At 47.7% G+C, this 17,112-nt stretch overlaps 7 protein-coding genes across 7 annotated transcripts; 2 read left to right on the top strand and 5 right to left on the bottom strand.

Annotated features, from left to right (window-relative positions):
* Nucleotides 1-3,009: 3,009 nt before the first annotated feature.
* On the top strand, nucleotides 3,010-4,533 carry N7496_009084 (CHAT domain-containing protein; the record flags this gene model as incomplete). Its single annotated transcript, XM_056702003.1, has 1 exon — nucleotides 3,010-4,533. One exon carries the CDS (start codon nucleotides 3,010-3,012, stop codon nucleotides 4,531-4,533), a length of 1,524 nt encoding a protein of 507 aa, XP_056554066.1.
* Nucleotides 4,534-6,206: 1,673 nt separating this feature from the next.
* Nucleotides 6,207-6,914, bottom strand: N7496_009083 (ankyrin repeat domain-containing protein; the record flags this gene model as incomplete). Its single annotated transcript, XM_056702002.1, has 1 exon — nucleotides 6,207-6,914. One exon carries the CDS (start codon nucleotides 6,912-6,914, stop codon nucleotides 6,207-6,209), a length of 708 nt encoding a protein of 235 aa, XP_056554065.1.
* Nucleotides 6,915-7,021: 107 nt separating this feature from the next.
* On the bottom strand, nucleotides 7,022-7,495 carry N7496_009082 (ankyrin repeat domain-containing protein; the record flags this gene model as incomplete). Its single annotated transcript, XM_056702001.1, has 1 exon — nucleotides 7,022-7,495. One exon carries the CDS (start codon nucleotides 7,493-7,495, stop codon nucleotides 7,022-7,024), a length of 474 nt encoding a protein of 157 aa, XP_056554064.1.
* Nucleotides 7,496-7,578: 83 nt separating this feature from the next.
* On the bottom strand, nucleotides 7,579-8,532 carry N7496_009081 (ankyrin repeat domain-containing protein; the record flags this gene model as incomplete). The annotated part of the gene is made up of 1 exon (XM_056702000.1): nucleotides 7,579-8,532. One exon carries the CDS (start codon nucleotides 8,530-8,532, stop codon nucleotides 7,579-7,581), a length of 954 nt encoding a protein of 317 aa, XP_056554063.1.
* Nucleotides 8,533-10,181: 1,649 nt separating this feature from the next.
* N7496_009080 (uncharacterized protein) lies at nucleotides 10,182-11,165 on the bottom strand (the record flags this gene model as incomplete). Its single annotated transcript, XM_056701999.1, has 1 exon — nucleotides 10,182-11,165. One exon carries the CDS (start codon nucleotides 11,163-11,165, stop codon nucleotides 10,182-10,184), a length of 984 nt encoding a protein of 327 aa, XP_056554062.1.
* Nucleotides 11,166-12,952: 1,787 nt separating this feature from the next.
* N7496_009079 (ankyrin repeat domain-containing protein) lies at nucleotides 12,953-13,916 on the top strand (the record flags this gene model as incomplete). Its single annotated transcript, XM_056701998.1, has 2 exons — nucleotides 12,953-13,783; nucleotides 13,905-13,916. The coding sequence occupies 2 exons, from the start codon at nucleotides 12,953-12,955 to the stop codon at nucleotides 13,914-13,916; spliced, it is 843 nt and encodes a 280-aa protein (XP_056554061.1).
* Nucleotides 13,917-15,919: 2,003 nt separating this feature from the next.
* Nucleotides 15,920-16,729, bottom strand: N7496_009078 (uncharacterized protein; the record flags this gene model as incomplete). The annotated part of the gene is made up of 1 exon (XM_056701997.1): nucleotides 15,920-16,729. The coding sequence occupies one exon, from the start codon at nucleotides 16,727-16,729 to the stop codon at nucleotides 15,920-15,922; it is 810 nt and encodes a 269-aa protein (XP_056554060.1).
* Nucleotides 16,730-17,112: the final 383 nt, after the last annotated feature.

Below are 17,112 nucleotides of genomic sequence, written 5' to 3'. Positions count from 1 at the left end.
ATCACCACATTGTGTCTTCCAATTCTGCCTAAGGTGTATTCGTTTTTATCTTGAGGCGGTAAGGACTCTGGGCCCGTATGCTGTTCATCGAGGAAGGCTTGGGCGGCAACATATTCCGTAGTGATAGCGCAGATCCAGCCGACGGTGTAGGTTTTTGGATCCGCCATTTTTGATATAGTAGCACACTTGCTATACGGTCGCCTGGCTGATATTGCGGCCGATCCAATGTCTTCAGGTGTTGTGTTCGTCTGCGGGGCAGTCGCCAACGGAGGTGTGGCTGTTTTGCAGACGAGTTTCTATTGGTGTAGTGGCTAAGTAGGATTTCGGCTGGAAGTCGGCCCGAACCGAGACCCATCTCGTTGCCTTGCGCCTTTAGCCACCTCATCAACCTTGGTTGACAGCGTTACAAAGACCATTATGGCGCCTCGGCTCGCCCTCTTCTAGCTTGTGATGATATGTGATATAATTGACAGCAGATTGCTGACTACCTCAGAGATTACAGAAGCGGCTGGCTGCAGCAAGCGTTCGATTATCACCATCAGTCACAACCTACGAATGTTCGGCGACGTTCGAGCACCCTCGTGGCCGTCCTCATATGATCACACCGTTTATGCTCGAAATCCCTATGCGAAAACTTGATTGAAAAACTGGACTTATACCTAGACGAAATGGCAGACTTCCTATATAATAAATTCGAACTGCTCGTGTCCACATTCACTATTAGTCGAGCCCTTCGATCGCAGGGTTGGACCAAAAAGGTAGCACGACGAATAGCACAAGAACGAAATGCGCATCGTATGGGGTAGCATAGAATAGTTTGTAGAAGCTTAGGGATTCTTTGCGGATATGTTAAGCTGACGAGCCGAAGCATGTTCGTCCGCTTTACCCACAAGGGAATATAAGCCATTGGTACTCCATTCTCCATCCTTGTATTAACGTGATAACGTATTGCCCGAGCGACCGAGTTGACCGAGCGACCCCACCAAAAACCCATCTCAAAAAATAATACATCTTGTTTACCACAATAATCATGCCCCCCCCCCCCCCAACGATCTGATCGAAAAACAAAATTAATAGAGCAGGAGGGCCGTCTTTTGTTATCTATAAAAGCAATAAAAGATGGTAAATATCCCTCTGCTGCAGCTGCTGCGCGGTCTTTTCAATTACCAGTCTCAACTTTGAAGGCCCGCCTTAATGGGCGTGAGGCTGCTTCTGAAAAACGACACAATCGCTTTATTTTCTCTGAAATTGAAGAGCAATCGATTGAAAAATGGCTGTTGGATATGGATACCAGAGGTGCTGCTCTTACACTGCCTATGTTAAGAGATATAGCTAATTTACTCCTTCATGCCAAAAAAACAACCCGCTCTACTATTGGTAGAGATTGGGCATTTCACTTTGTTAAACGACATCCAAATTTGTCTACACGATTATCTCGAAAGTACGACTATCAGAGGGCTCTCTCAGAGGACCCTCGAATTATCAAACCATGGTTTGATTTAGTCCAAAGTACCGTTAAAAAGTGGGGTATCACTTCGGATAATATTTTCAACTTTGATGAGTCTGGTTTTGCTATAGGAGTTGGTGCTACACAAAGGATTATTACCTTAGCTGAATACCACGGAAAAAGAGCTCTCTTCCAAGCTGGAAATCGCGAGTGGGTGACTTTAATTGAGTGTATTAGAGCTGATGGAAGTGTTCATCCTCCACTCTTCGTTTTCAAAGGGAAATTTTTTCCTGAACATCTACGTATTCCCCTTGGTTTAAATCAACCTGGATCTCATCTGACTGTGAGCAAAAATGGCTGGACTACCAATTAAATTGGCTTATGGTGGTTGAAATCTCATTTTATCCCAAATATTGGGAAAAGAGTGGGAAAATACTGCCTCTTAGTCCTTGATAGTCATAGGGGTCATTTAACCCCTGAATTCGATCGAATTTATGAAGAAAATGATATCATTGCGATATGTATGTCTCCTTATGCCTCTCATCTTATACAACCTTTAGATGTCGGTTGTTTTTCGGTTTTGAAGAGGCTTTATGGAGGAGCGGTTTCAACTATAATACGGAATGGAGTTAATTCTATCGATAAGGAAGATTTCCTTGAATTAATTGCAGATACAAGAAAGGGAGCCTTTAAGACCTCTACTATCCAGAATAGCTTTTCAGCTACTGGATTAGCACCATTTAATGCTAATAGAGTCTTAGAAAAGCTTAATGTGTGCCTGGATGAACTTCCTCCTCTTGAGATCCTTCCTCAGCGACTACTCTCTTCTGGCAGTGATAGTGATTCAAACACTCTCTGGACTCTCTCAAAATTCTCAAAATCGCAATCTCGGATCAAAAAAGGTCTAGAATCTTCTTCTTCAATCCTTTCTTTACTAACTAAACGGGAGATTGAGAGGACCTACGAAATGACCATAAAAGTGGTCCATCATCATATTTTTCTTCAGAATCGCTGCGACCAATTAGAGGCTTCTAATAGGAAACAGATTAAAAAACGAGTAATTAAGCATAAGTTTACTAGCCAGAGGGGCATTTTCGGGAGTCGGGAGGATGGTCAGGATGATGTGGTTGTTGAGGATGATAATGCTAGTGAAGATGTATATTTGCCAGGGGTGCCTGAAGAACCACCCGCAGAACTTGCTTTACCCTCTATGCCTATAGTTAGGCGTCAGATACTCCCGGACAGGAGCAATAGCATACCTCGAGGAAGCTATTAAGGTAGCACGACAAGCTGTCGACGCCACCCCGCAAGACCATCCAGAGCGCACTCGGCAGTTAAGCAACCTTGGACTTCATCTAGGTAACAGACACTCTCGGACAGGAGCAATAGCAGATCTCGAGGAAGCCAAGCAATGCTTCAATGCTGCCCTACATCAATCTACCTCTATTGTTAGCGAGCGCATCACAGCCGGCCGTTATTTCCTGTCCTCCCCAGCCATCCTTCAAGACCAACAACAAGCATATTCTATTGCCAAGACGACGATCGATTTAATACCCTTACTAATGACTCGTTCCCTGCAAAGTGCTGATAAGCGACACCTTCTGTCTGCTGCTGTTGGGCTGTCGTCGGATGCCGCAGCCATTGCTCTGCACGTTAATCAAGGTCCAGTTACTGCTGTCCAACTTCTCGAGACCGGTCGCGGTGTCATAGCAAACACCCTTTTCGAGCGATCCGATGTTTCCGTTCTGGAGAGGAATTATCCCGAGATGGCGCGCTCTTTTATCGACTTGCGGGATCAGTTAGACTCGCCATCATCACGGGATTTTCTTGCCACGCCTATGCACCCCGCTGTGCCCGCAGAGACAGAAGGCCGTCAGCGCCAAGGGGCTGAGATCCAGCTTGCCAGCCTCCTTGAGACAATTCGATCACAGCCGGGTTTCAACCGATTCCTCCTTTCCGTATCAGAAGCCGACATGATAAAGGCTGCATTGTACGGCCCGATCGTTGTCTTGAACGTAAGCTCCTATCGCTGCGATGCGCTAATCATTCATCATTCCGGCATTCGACTGCTGGAGCTACCGCATCTCTCCCAAGAGGCCATCGATGACCACATCGACCATCTGCAGTCCCTCGAGACGCTTGAATGGCTCTGGGATTATATCGTCGGCCCTATTCTCGATGATTTAGGCTTTAGTAGGCCTCCGTCAGACAGTCAGTGGCCGCATGTGTGGTGGGTCCCAACCGGCAAACTGACCCGATTTCCGCTCCATGCGGCGGGATACCATCTCCGGCGTAGCGGTGAAACAGCGCTCGATCGAGTTATCTCATCCTACGGCTCGTCCGTTAAGGCAATCATACGCAGTCGCCGACGGCGGCTTCAAACACTAGCGGCTGGGAAGCACCACAATGTCGTCGCCGTTGCCATACAACACACGCCAAAACAGGAACCGCTCAACTTTGCCGGCGACGAGATCGAAGCCGTGCTTGCTATTTGCAACTTAATGGAATTACAGCATACTGAACCTCAACCGTATAAATACAACGTCTCATCAGCCTTGGAGGACTGTTGGATATTTCACTTTGCGGGACATGGTAGCACGCATCCCACAGAACCGCTACATAGCCAACTTCTCCTCGAAGATTGGGATCGAGATCCATTCACAGTAGAAAGCCTTCTAGAGACCAACCTTTCTTCAAAGTCGTCGTTCTTTGCCTACCTCTCTGCATGCGGGACAGGACAAATCCTGGATGAGATGTCCGTCGACGAAAGCATCCATCTGGCCAGCGCATTTCAGCTTGCTGGGTTCCGCCACGTGATAGGCACACTGTGGAGTGTCGATGACAGACTGTCTGTGGATATGGCTCGAATGACGTATGAGTTTCTGCGCGATGAGGGAATCAGGGATGAATCCATAAGCGGCGGCCTTCACCACACCACTCGGACGCTTCGAGACCAGTGGGTTGACAGCGAGACAAAGGCTATGCACGGGAAGTTCGGCGGTTCGAGTTCACAAAGGGATGGAAGGGTGGTGGTTCTACATCGGGAGCCGCTGCACTGGGTTCCTTACGTTCACTACGGCGTCTGATACTGAGGTTATATTTTATCCTGGATTTCGGCAATAACTTCTGGCCGCCCGAATATTATATCACTGATGTATATGGGTCAAGAAAAGTGGGTCCATTCATTACAGTGACATAGCATTGGTTCATTCGTTTCCCGTCTTTCTTATGTGTTCGTTGGTGTACCTACCACAATATAACCGAGGCGTATATCAATATTTCCACCTGTAACACCCCCATCTGAGACCGACCATTAAGCCAAGTCGAATGTTTTGGAAGGTAGATGTCAGGTGGACTGTCACGATCACGTGCGTCATGATGGTCTGGTCTGGTAAGTGTTGATCTGATCATGAGGTCGTATTATATAAGCTCTTAAATAACCAGACCTTGTTCTCAATCACTACCAACACGGCCGTTCCTGTTGGCGCAACCTATCGGTTGGATCACTCCACAGTGATCATAGCCCTCCCGCATGAATGCTTACTGTACCAAAACACGGATACAGGCAGCTTCCCGGAGGTCTACAACAAGCTGGTCATACTTTGGCTCAAGGCGACATTAAAGTCAGCCTGGTCATTAATCTAGCCAATCATGAGTTATAATTCTGTGAGATATGCAAGCGCCAAGAGATCGCGGTTTCAGGCAGCTCGAGGTGAACCAATTGTATCTGTGCTCAGGTGAGAGGGTCAGTGCGGGAGAGATTCGCCGGCATCCCATCTAGAAGTACCTGGCGGTCCCTAATCTACTATGGAATCGAGGGGAACCAAGGAGCCTTCCTATGGATCTTTTTGTAGCTCGGTCTTCGCAGTGACAAAAATCGAGAAGCGCTCGTCAAGTCTGAAGTATCCAACGCCCACAAGTTACAGTACCAGTAGTTTATGACATCCTTTTCAGCGCATTTTATCTCGACCGGCATTCCCATCCTGCGTCTTTTGCTGAGTGTTCCTGTTTTGGAAGCGACTCCCTTGCCACCTCTCGGTCAGGCCCGATTTCAATCTCCGTGAAGGCTTCGGCTCGCCATGGCGGCAATGGTCTTGGATCGATCGTTTCTAGGTCGTTCAGCCTGTCTACGTTCATGGTTTTCAACGCTTCCGCGAGCGGGAAGCGGGCATAAGACCCAATGTTGTTCCTAGGTTTCTGACCTCGCGATAATGCACTCTAAATAGGGTGTTCTCGAGGTAGAGTGTGGAGGCGTGCGATGGTGTTCTGGGCTCGGTGGCGGAGACGGGGGTGGGTAGGAAGGATGTGTGCCTCTACTTCCAGGGTTCGGAGTTACGGTCGGGAGCGAAAACAGCTTCCCTAAAGACTGCGTTTCTTCTCCCGAGCTCCACTGCTAAGGCATTAATTACGGCTAACAATTATTTGACTGACCTCGCTTATGGATATAACTGTTTAGGGTATTCAGTGGTATTAAAAGGTGTAGCATACTGTAGGGTGAACGACTCATTGACGAGTTCTTCCTTTTATTTAGCAAATCTTCAGGTTCGAGTGACAAATAAATAAAGGAAGAATTATAGTACTGTTTTTCGAGAAAGCACAAGGGATCAAGGGACTGCATAGCAAATAATGGGATCACGCTATGTGTCGAAGGCCCTTATGGATTTTGGAGTCTTTTGGAAGATAGAAGGTAAGATCAACTTTTATTGGCAACAAAAAATATAACCAGAAAATTTGAGACATGCAAATGCATCGTTTACCTCTAGCAGCCTGGAGGGGGGATTCCATAGTCTCTACCTGGGGCGTCAACATCGGCCCCGTGCTCAAGCAGCAGCCGGACGATCTTGTCGTGCCCTTCATGACTAGCAGCCTGAAGAGCAGTGTCGTACGCACCGCCGTGAGCGGTGACATCGGCACCATGATCTATTAATACTTGCACAATCTGGTCGTGTCCTTGAAAACACGCAGCTTGTAAAGCAGTGCCGTAGTGTCCAACCTGGGTATTGACATCCGCACCTTGGTTTATCAACACTTGCACAATCTGGTCGTGTCCTTGAAAACACGCAGCTTGTAAACCAGTGCCGTAGTATCTCCGTTGGGAGTCGATGTCGCGTTTTTCTTGACGGAGCATCTGAACGGCCCCTTCATGACTTGTAGTACAACAGGCCATCAGTAAAGAATTTCTATAATGTCTGGGCCTAGTATTGAGGTGGGTTTCGCCATAATTGAAACGTTCATCTTGGACATTGCTGCTGGCTTCGCGCATTATAATCTGCATGAAGCTTTCATGTTTTGCCGAAGATGCAGTTTGTAGGGCATAGCCGCAGTGTTTACCTTGGGCATTGGCATCAGCTCCATGCTCTAATAGTAACTGCACGATGTTCGTATGGCCTTCGAAACAAGCAGCTTCTAGGGCATTACCGTAACGTCCACCCTCATCATTGATGTCGACTCCATATTTCAAAAGCATCTGGACGATATTATAATGACCTTCAGAGCAAGCTGCTTGTAAGGCATTATCGTAGCGCCCTTGCTTAATATTGACATTGGCCCCGCTATCCAGCAATAGCTGAACAATCATTTCATCCCCCGAGAACAAGCGGACTGTAGAGCATTGTCGTAGCCTCCACTGTGAGCATTGGCATCGGCTCCATATTCCAAGAGCAGATGCGCAAGTGTTACATGTCCCCGAGAACAAGCGACTTGAAAAGCAGTGTCGAAGACACCGCAATGAGCATTGGCATTAGCTCCGTGCTCTAATAGTAGCCGCGCAATGTTTTTGAATCCCAAACAACAAGCCGCTCGAAGGGCATTAGCGTAGTGTCCACCCTGGGCATTGATATCGGCTCCATGGTTCAGCATAATATGCACAATTTGGTCGTGTCCTGAAGAGCACGCAGCTTGTAAAGCATTGCCGTAATATCCACCCTGAGCATTGACGTCGGCTTGATTTTCCAATAGGAGCCGGACGAGTTCTTCCTGTCTCCGAGGACATATATCCCGTAGAGCATTGCCATCGTAGCTGGTCCCATGCTCCAAGAACACCAACATAATCCTGTCTTTTTCTCCGCAACACGCAAGCTGTAAAGCATTGTAGTAGTGTCCACCGTGAGAATTGACATCGGCGCCATTGGCTAGAAGTATCTGGACAATCTGATTATGTCCTCCAGCACAGGCAGCCCGGAGGGGGTGCCGTGGCGTTCATCTTGAGCATTGACATCGGCCCCATGGTCTATCAACAATTGTACAATCTGGTCGTGTCCTTCAAAGCACACAGCCTGAAGAGTAGTACTATGGTGACCACCTTGGGCGTTGACTTCGGCCCCATGCTCGAGTAACATCCGCATAATCTGGTCGTGTCTCTTAAAGCACGCGGCCTGAAGAGCAGTATTGTATATGCCACCCTGGGCGTTGACATCAGCTCCATGCGTGAGTAACATCCGCACAATTTGATCGTGTCCTGCAAAACACGCAGCTTGAAGGGCAGTGTCGTAGTCACCACCCTGGGCGTTGACTTCGGCCCCATGCTCGAGTAACATCCGCATAATCTGGTCGTGTCTCTTAAAGCACGCGGCCTGAAGAGCAGTATTGTATATGCCACCCTGGGCGTTGACATCAGCTCCATGCGTGAGTAACATCCGCACAATTTGATCGTGTCCTGCAAAACACGCAGCTTGAAGGGCAGTGTCGTAGTCACCACCCTGGGCGTTGACTTCGGCCCCATGCTCGAGTAACATCCGCATAATCTGGTCGTGTCTCTTAAAGCACGCGGCCTGAAGAGCAGTATTGTATATGCCACCCTGGGCGTTGACATCAGCTCCATGCTCGAGTAACATCCGCACAATTTGATCGTGTCCTTCAAAACACGCAGCTTGAAGGGCAGTGTCGTAGTCACCACCCTGGGCATTGACATCGGCTCCGTGCTCGAGTAACATCCGCATAATCTGGTGATTTCCATTTAGTGAGGCCCGCATGACCGGAGTTGTCGATGTGCCATCCATTGTATCGATATCGCTTTTGTTTTGGGTAAGAATAAATTGGACCACTTGCGCATGGCTATTGAAAACTGCCAGGTGCAGTGCGCTCATTGTAGGAATTTCGTCGTATGGCATCACTGCTTTCCAAAAAGTGGGAAACCACATCCAAAACCTCGCTCCACTGGTATCATATAATTCATGCAGTCGATCAGTAACCTCTTGGTTAGAAGTCAAAGCCATTTTCCGTACATGGTCGGGCCAATGTACTGCTGAATATTCCAAAAACCTTTTCGTATCAGAGCATGATGTATCCCCATCGCATTCTAAATCCTCCATTAACAAGTATTTTAAACAGATAAGAGCCATCTGAACCTCAGTATCATTGAGGCTACACGAGTACGGGAAATCGGAATCATTCAATCTGGTCTGTTCGGTAAGAAATTCCCTTGCTGTCTGATGAATTAGATAGATCTTAGAGTCGTTGATAAAAACAAACAGGCCGCATAAATGTCGCAGCTTTTTATGAACCTGTAGTGGATCTAATCCAGCTTGTGCTATAGACCGCGATTGTGGGCAAATAGCTATACCCAAAGCTGTTGCCATTTCTGTCACAGTCAGAGGACGCCGTGCTGCAATTATAATACGGAAGACCTTTTTCACAGTATTAACTTGGCCGGAAGGGACTCGACGGAGAATCTTTCTATATGCTTGATTCACTGAATGAGGTATCAATCTGATTGATTCCTCAGAAGGCCGAAAGCTATTCTCGAATGTAGATCGAATATCGTCAATGGCTAAATGTAGCCAAAGATATGTCCGGTGTTCCATTTGCAAAAGCTTTTGCTCAAGTCGCTGTTGCATATCCCGTGATAATGCCGCTGTTTCAGCTAGCTCTTTAACTCGAATCTTTACGACGAGATCAATTTCTCGGCGAATTTGATCATTTTCTTCCTCGCCTTTCAGATGGAGATGTGGGAAAGAGTCTGTGATCCTTCGGAATCCGTTCTGGATACGGTCATAGGGGCGACTGGTGACTAAGAATTTCAACCAGGTATCCTGTTTTAGTGGACAGCGTGGGCGGTGAAAAGACTGGAGTTTCTCGATCAGTCGACCTTGATCAATCTCACGGCATTCATCAAGCGCATCGAATATGCAAATTGTCTTGCATGGCGTGTTAGATAATGTAGCCGCTGTAAAAATTCGCCAAAGTTCGTCAACTTCCCGTTGGAGCTTCTCCCCGTTCTTTTCCCAGGAGGGAATGGCATGACGTAATAATTGGGGCCGCTGGCTGAAGAGCTGATGGAGTACTGAGCACAGTGCTGCAGCAAGATGATTCTGTTCATCGTTGTCCTTGAAAAAAAAGTAACAGACCGCCCTCTCTGAATCAGAGGCTTCCAAATGGTTATCGATTATGGATCGGGACAGCACAGATTTCCCACAGCCGGGGTCGGCAGATATCCATAGAAGGTCGTTACAGCTGCTGTCCGACCAGCGGATGTATTCATCGCTCTGGAGAGCCCACAGGCAGGTTCCTTCCACTTTCCTCGGATTCATGTTCTTTTGCTCCTCGTAGGTTGATATCTTGAAGGTTTGGAGACAACGATGTTGCTGAGTTGTCAAGGCTCTATCCTTCTGTCCACTGTGATACTGAGCTTGTTCACTAAGTAGTCGATCTAAGCGCTGATTGGCGCCTTCTAGCTTTTCTGAAAAATGCCGTTGATCAATTTAAGTTTAAATAACACTTACAGGACTGTACAATACTAACTGGCTATAAGGTCACTGATCCTTTCCTCGGCCTCAATTCGGTTTAGAGGAATCCTCTGTATGAGGTCTTTTGTGTATGCAGCCGCCACCATCGCTGCATAGCCTTGCCATCTTTTGTTTTTGTGCGAGTCGGAGTAGTCGCAAATACCACGAATAACGAGACACGGGAAAGTGTTCATCAGTCCAGCGGCTTCCATTTCGAAACAAAGAACGTTTTTTTCCGCTGCAAGTCTATCTCTTATCAAAGCATCTTTCATCAGCTGATTACCAGAAGCAATCAGTCCATAGTGAATAGTAGGATTGTCTTCATCCTTAGCCCGTTCACATCGAAGTACTAACTTTGACGGATCATCCGCACATGATAAACCACAGTCTCCTAGGCCGTGTATCACTTCAGCTTTGAATAGCTTATCCGTATCGTGTGGCGGTCGCTGGTACTCGCCGCGGAGTCTTGAGTTCTTGTCGAGAATGCTATCGACCGTTCCCTGCAGTTGATGCCCTTTTCTTTTGTACAGTGCCTGTATCCCTGCCATCGCAGTGCGAAGCGTAGTTGGTGGCTGGTTCAAGAATCGCATATAATGAAAACATTGGTCTTGGGTCGACTTCCCAAAGTCGTACTGGAAAACACCACCCCCGTTATCACGGGAAGCACTGACCACAACATCGCCCAAACGAATGTCATGGCTTTCGCTTGGTACACCTCCTCCGATGCCGACCATCAGGCCGATCCTGATGTTGTGAAAACTGTTCAGCATGTTTGTCGCTACGTTGGCGGCGGAGGCAGTTCCATATTCACCATCAGGCAAGACAGCAATAACAACTTTATGTTCGCCCATCTTGCCCAGTGTATAGTCATTGTCATCGTGTGGCGACACGAAGCTCGGTTTTTCATGCTCTTCGTCGAGAAGTTCCTGTGCGGCAATATATTCCACCAGCAAAGCGCATATCCAGCCCACAGTGTATCCCTTAGGGTCTGACATGACTTCAAATCGAGAGAGAAGAAACTGAAGCTGTACGTGAAGTCTGTTCACTGTCCCCACTTTGCATTCGAAAGTCTCAATGTCTGCTGCGTAATAGAGACCGGAGTCACGAAGTCGACATGTGTTATTATGAGCAAGGGGTAATGAAGGAGCTTTGGGATAAAGAATATGAAATATAAGCCGCCTGCTAGGAAGGCTCAACCGCATGACTAGCACGACACGTCACAGCCGGCGGCAACAGAACAGACGCTATTGGTGGGAGCCGTCTTGTCCATGCGCCCGAAGAAAGAGAGAACCAGGATATAATAAGACAAGGCGCAAGCACAGGCATCGACGGATCAAGTGAGATGTCTGGGGTGTGAGAAGACTGCGTGGACGGAGGGAACAGAATAGACGCCATTCTCAACCACATGGGCTAAGTCTCGCGCCAAACCCGAAGCATAACGGACGCGAGAGTTGAGATGCTATTGGTGGGACCTCCGTAGGCAAGATGAGTCTCACTTGCTCTCACCCCGCATCTCACCCCGTTGATTGCGCACTCACCCTACTCGCCCATAGTCGCGCGACCACAAAGCGGCGATCACCCATTTCCCCACCAAGGTAAGCTACCTTATTTGCTAGGATTGGCAAATGGTGCGTGGCCTATGTGCGGCAGATAGTCGGGTGGCTGCCGCCCGGGTGAGAAGTGGGTGAGCGCCGCTTTACGGTCGCGCGACCAGGGTGAGATGGGGTGAGTGCGCAATAGACAGGGTGAGAATCCGGGTGAGAACGGGTGAGATCTCAGCCTCGGTCGCGCGACCACCGCACAGACCCTCTCGGCTGAGCTCAGATACAGCATTATTGGTTCACCTTGATCAGGCTGAAACGGTGCTCTCTTGGCACTTGCAGAACCCATTGAATCCTAACCCAGGATTGGCCAAATCAACGTCGAGGCTGACTTTGAATGTCGCCTTGGGCCAAAAGTACGCATGTACCAAGGCTTACAGCGGCAAAGGTACTTAAGTCTTGATCCTTTCATTCAATGGAGTTTCCTGCGCCTCGAAGAAGAAGTGATAAGTGATATTGATAAAAAGTTCTGAGTATGAAGTATCATCAATGAAATGGCGCGGTAGAATTATTTTCTGAAAGCTATTTTGCTACTTAATTTCTCCTGATCACATCAGAGAAGGACAACGCGAAATTCCTGAAGCGATGAGAGCTTCGAAGACCGCCAGAACGAAGGGACGGCGCCTACAGAGTGTCTTCACCCTATCCTAAAACTTGTTCATACTGTACGTATCTTGATGTCCTGCAAGTGAAACATCATGGGCAAAAATGGCCAGGCAAAGTTACTATTGAGACCGATGCAGGAATAGCAATATTCCGGTTTCAAGCCTAATATGGGCTAGTGTGCTGTGCCGGTGAGGGTAGAAGTACCACTTCCTACCTCCCCATTGTGTTCCTTTCATTTGGAATGTACAGTCGATACATGTTCCATTAAAACCCAGCTACTGCACAAGTATAGTCTTTTCTTGGTTATTGAGAGTGCTTTGGAAGTTGACTATTGCCATATTCAAGTTTAGAATGAACCTTAACCAGGGCCTCCATGCCGCTGCGAGCGCGGGTGACATTGATTCCATAAACCGAGCTCTCGAAAAGGGAGATGATGTCAACAGTACAGATGGAAATGGGGACACCCCACTTCATTGGCCGGTATGGAAAAAGTGTCGACATTCCGTCAGGTTATTAATACTTGCTGGGGCGAACGCAAAGGATCTTGACGCCCACGGGAAGTCGGTATACGACAGATGGAATGGGGAGGAGAAGACCTGTTGAGGTTCTTGAAGAGTGTCGAAGATGAATATTTCAAAGTCCAGCAGGGCCTACGTGAATGCGCTTCGAATGAAAATTGGACAGAGTTCGACAAGCTGTTAGAATATTCCGGTCTGATCAATATTTACCTGCCAGAGGGACATACCTTGTTACAGGAAGCAGCAAATTCAGGCCTATCTACAGTGTTAAGAGCACTGATCCAGACAGGTGCCAATGTTGAAATGAAAAGTAGGAAGGGCCAAACGGCGCTTCATTTTGCGATAAGGTCGGGATCTAAGCCCGCCATTTGCGAGCTTCTTGATTACAGAGCAGACTTAGATACCCAGGATCAGGACGGGCAGACATCTCTTCACATTGCTGCACAGTCTGGGTCTTCAGAGAGTACAAAAGTACTCCTTGACCGTGGTGCAGACATCAAGATCCAGGACCAAGACGGTCGGACGGCTCTTCATCTTGCCGCACAATCTGGGTCGTCCGAGAGTGTAATGCTACTCCTTGACCATGGTGCAGAAATCGAGATCCAGGACCAAGACGGTCGTACAGCTCTCCACCTTGCCGCACAGTCTGGCTTACAAGACATCATGAAAGTTATTCTCTGTAACGGTGCAGTTGCCGACGTTCCAGACAAAGACGGTCAGACCGTCTTTTCGATGATTCAAAGCCCCAGCCTACAAATCAGCATCAGAAAATTCGCAATGGCTTGGGAGAATGAGAAGTTGCATTTGCTCGCATCTAAAACTTGCCTGAATTCGGCCGTCCGTCTTAAATGCACATGCAGGCAGCATTACTTTGATGGCATTCGTGTAGTATGTTTCTCTGCTATACCACCCCCGTCTATCATTGGTCGCATGAAATTGGGCATCGAATCAATCAGTCAAGCTCCCATTGATTGGTGGCCCTTGAGTCAACCCAATACCCCTTGCCCAGCAGGACATGTAACAGTCAATTGGATGGTAAGCATAGGGTCTTGGACGAACGCGCTCAAAGCTAATCCCTGTTCTTGAAGTGTGGAACAAGACAGCTTTACCTACACCTACGACCAGATGAAGCAGAAAAATATCGTCAGGAGTGTGTCCCAATAATGCTCAGTAATATCCGCAACTTGAAACCAACCCTACCACGCCATCAGCAGGACATTCAAGATTCAAATAAAGACACCCACCAGAAGAGTGGCGAATCGACGAACCGACTTCATCCAGAACCGATTTCCTCTTCCTCCCAAAAAAACAGTGGGGATCAAAGTGGAGATAGCGAGAATATCTCCCGGGAAGACGATACCTGCAAAGAGATATACTGGTGTGTTGACAAACCCTGGATTTCCCTACCAGTAACGATGCTTTCCGTGCTCGATAATCCACACAATCTACGGTCGGATGCAGAATTCTACTCAAGACTCAGGACTGAATATACCAACATTCGTGGTTACTATGTACACCGGCTGTTTTCATGGAAGACATGCACAAGTATTGAATTCGTCAAGGTAGATAGGTCCACTTATCACTTTGCGGAAAATGTCTAATATCCCAGTTTCACCGCATTTACGATAATCGAAACGAAGTTTTCATTCAAACGCCAAAGAGAGTCCTTCCTCCAGGATCAGACTACGAGTGCAATATACTTCAACCTGAGGATGTCCAAATGCAGATAGCAAGTGAATACATTGTGAGAGGCTTTAGAAATCCTAATCTGGACAAAGATGACAAGCGCGTCCTCGAAATGATACCGAAAAAGATTGTCCCTCCTCCACTTCCAAACGAGAGAGGTAAAGAAGGATGGGGCTTACACGCCATGCATGGATGGTCATTTTTGAAGATATTTTTGTGGTTCGTTACGACACAGGTGATTGGTTTTGTATTTGTTCTATTTTGGCTTCGTTTTATCAACAAAACAGACCTACAGAACGCCTTCATGCCCTTGACATTCTTCACCACGACTATCATGGTGGGCTTTGGCATATGCCAATTTTTCACTCCAGCGTGACTGATGATGCTGTCCTTATTTCAAGCCTCTTTTAGCAACTCGGCGTGACAGGCATGCCTGACCTTGTTACAATTCCTGTGTTGCTTCCGTTCTTTGATATTTTGGCGTCCTGGCGCAAGTTTTTTGTATATTAATACCGATGTCAATAATCTTTTGCCCTGTAACTCGGTGACTGGCGTGTAGTCTCGTCGAATGCGCGCTCACCCTATGTGCACCAAATAATTCAACCGAATTCAGCGAGGAGCATATCAATAGAAAAGATACGATTGAATAGGGCCTACGTGAAGCACATCCAACAGAAAACTCGCTGCCGTGTTCAGGTCAAGGGCCGGGGCTCTGGATTCATCGAATCTAACACTGGACGGGAAAGCGACGAACAGATATTCTTGCATGTTGCGTGAGTTTCAAGAAACTCCGGGCTCACAAATCATTCATGCTAATCATTCTTCAAGCGGTCCCGACCCGAATGACGTCCAAGCTGCCAAGAAGCTTAGTGAAGATCTTTTGGCCAATGTCCGGGAACAATATCAACAGGCTAAATGGGCTGATTGGGTGTTGCATAAGCGCTCGCCGCAAGCCGGACGTTCACGCTCACCTAAGACTCCCCAAGGATCGTCCGCATCTCATGGCAATTTGCTTTGAGTTTTCTATCCCGAATGTAAATTTCCTGGCGCCCGGCTCGGTTCGAAGTGATCTCTGAATTTTTTTTATTTTAGATCCTTTGCACCTCTGTAGTAACTTGACAGGTTTTTCCCGCGATGTTTAAGCAAACGAAACAGCGTCTTTTTCAATTTATTGGCAAGGTCAAACTGTCTGACCTTGGTTTAATGTTGCCTTAGCATGTCTTCTCGCTGTCATATTAATTTGAATGTGTTGTTCAGAGCCACGCCACGCCAGGGTACATATATATCATCAAGGGCCCGTAGACTTCCCCAATTGAAACAGGCGAGCTATTACGGGAATCAAAAAACGATCTTGCAAGCCTCACCATCATCATCTGTAAAGAAATAACAATCTCCAATAGCCTCGACGTCATCGTCACCGATACCAGCCTCCGTAATAAAGATATTCAATTCTCCTTTCCCGCTCTCTTTAATGTGAATGGAATCTTCCCCGAGAACGGCTCCCTTGTTGTATTCCCTTGTTTTCAAAGTGCCGCTCTTGTAAAAGATCTCCCTCATGCGGTACGCGAAGACAAATTCCCCAGCCGAGCCAAAATTCTGGTTGTAGTGCGTAGCCCTGGAGTAGTTGAAATGTTCACCCACCTCGACTGGCACATATACCCCTGCATTAGTGCCTCCTTGGATGTTGGAACCAAAGGCGTGCAACTCCCTATGTGTTCCCTCGCCACCCCGCGCAATTTTGACACCTGTAACCATGTACAGATTTGGTCCGTATCCAAGAATCTCGGCTGAGACGGACGCAACACTCTTCTCAATGTACGCTCGCGTCGGTTCAATAGAGTATGTGTCCATCGTAGGGACTTTGTAGGCGCCGCCCGCAGTATTGTCCCAGTGGGCGCGTGCGGCTGCCCCGAGGGGCAGTTGCGCGACCTTAGCCCACAGAGCGAATCCTCCGTGGGATTCGCGGCCCAAATTAATGGTAAAAGAATCTTTGCGGGTATGATTGATTTTCATCTCACTGGTGATGGGAAGAGGGTCCCCAATGAATGACCCAGGGTCTCGCGGGTTCCGCCAGACGTGACCGAGCTGGATATTGTTATCGGGAGCATAGTCATCGTTGGCTGGTCGTAAATAAGTCTTCTTGGGCATTTCGAGGACTCAGCTCGGATTGTTGAAGGTTGTTGTTGCCCAAAGTGATGACTATTCACTTTGGGGATCAGTATGAAACGCTCGATCTCAAGTGGGGTCGAGATCATGTGCAGCCTCAATGAGACGTGGTGAAAGATGATTGGAGGAACGTAAACGAATGCTAGTGAGCTGTTGGTGGACAATTATATGGGAGCTGTCAGGGGAGTTGATCCTACGCTAAGAAGACACGCCATGTGCATTACCTTTCAGTCAAAGAAAATTCTACGCAATTTTGCCCAAATCTCGCAACAGGCCTACTTTCCCCTTCTAAGTCTACCTCCACGAGGAAGCGAGCAAGTTGATACCTCAATATTGGAGCCATTAGCTCGATAAAAGATTAGAGC

The sequence above is a fragment of the Penicillium cataractarum genome (genome assembly GCF_028827025.1).
Source record: "Penicillium cataractarum strain IBT 29864 chromosome Unknown utg000007l, whole genome shotgun sequence".
Classification (NCBI taxonomy): Eukaryota; Fungi; Ascomycota; class Eurotiomycetes; order Eurotiales; family Aspergillaceae; genus Penicillium; species Penicillium cataractarum.
Note: the sequence above shows the minus strand (reverse complement) of the source record. Positions and strands in the feature narration are given on the sequence as shown.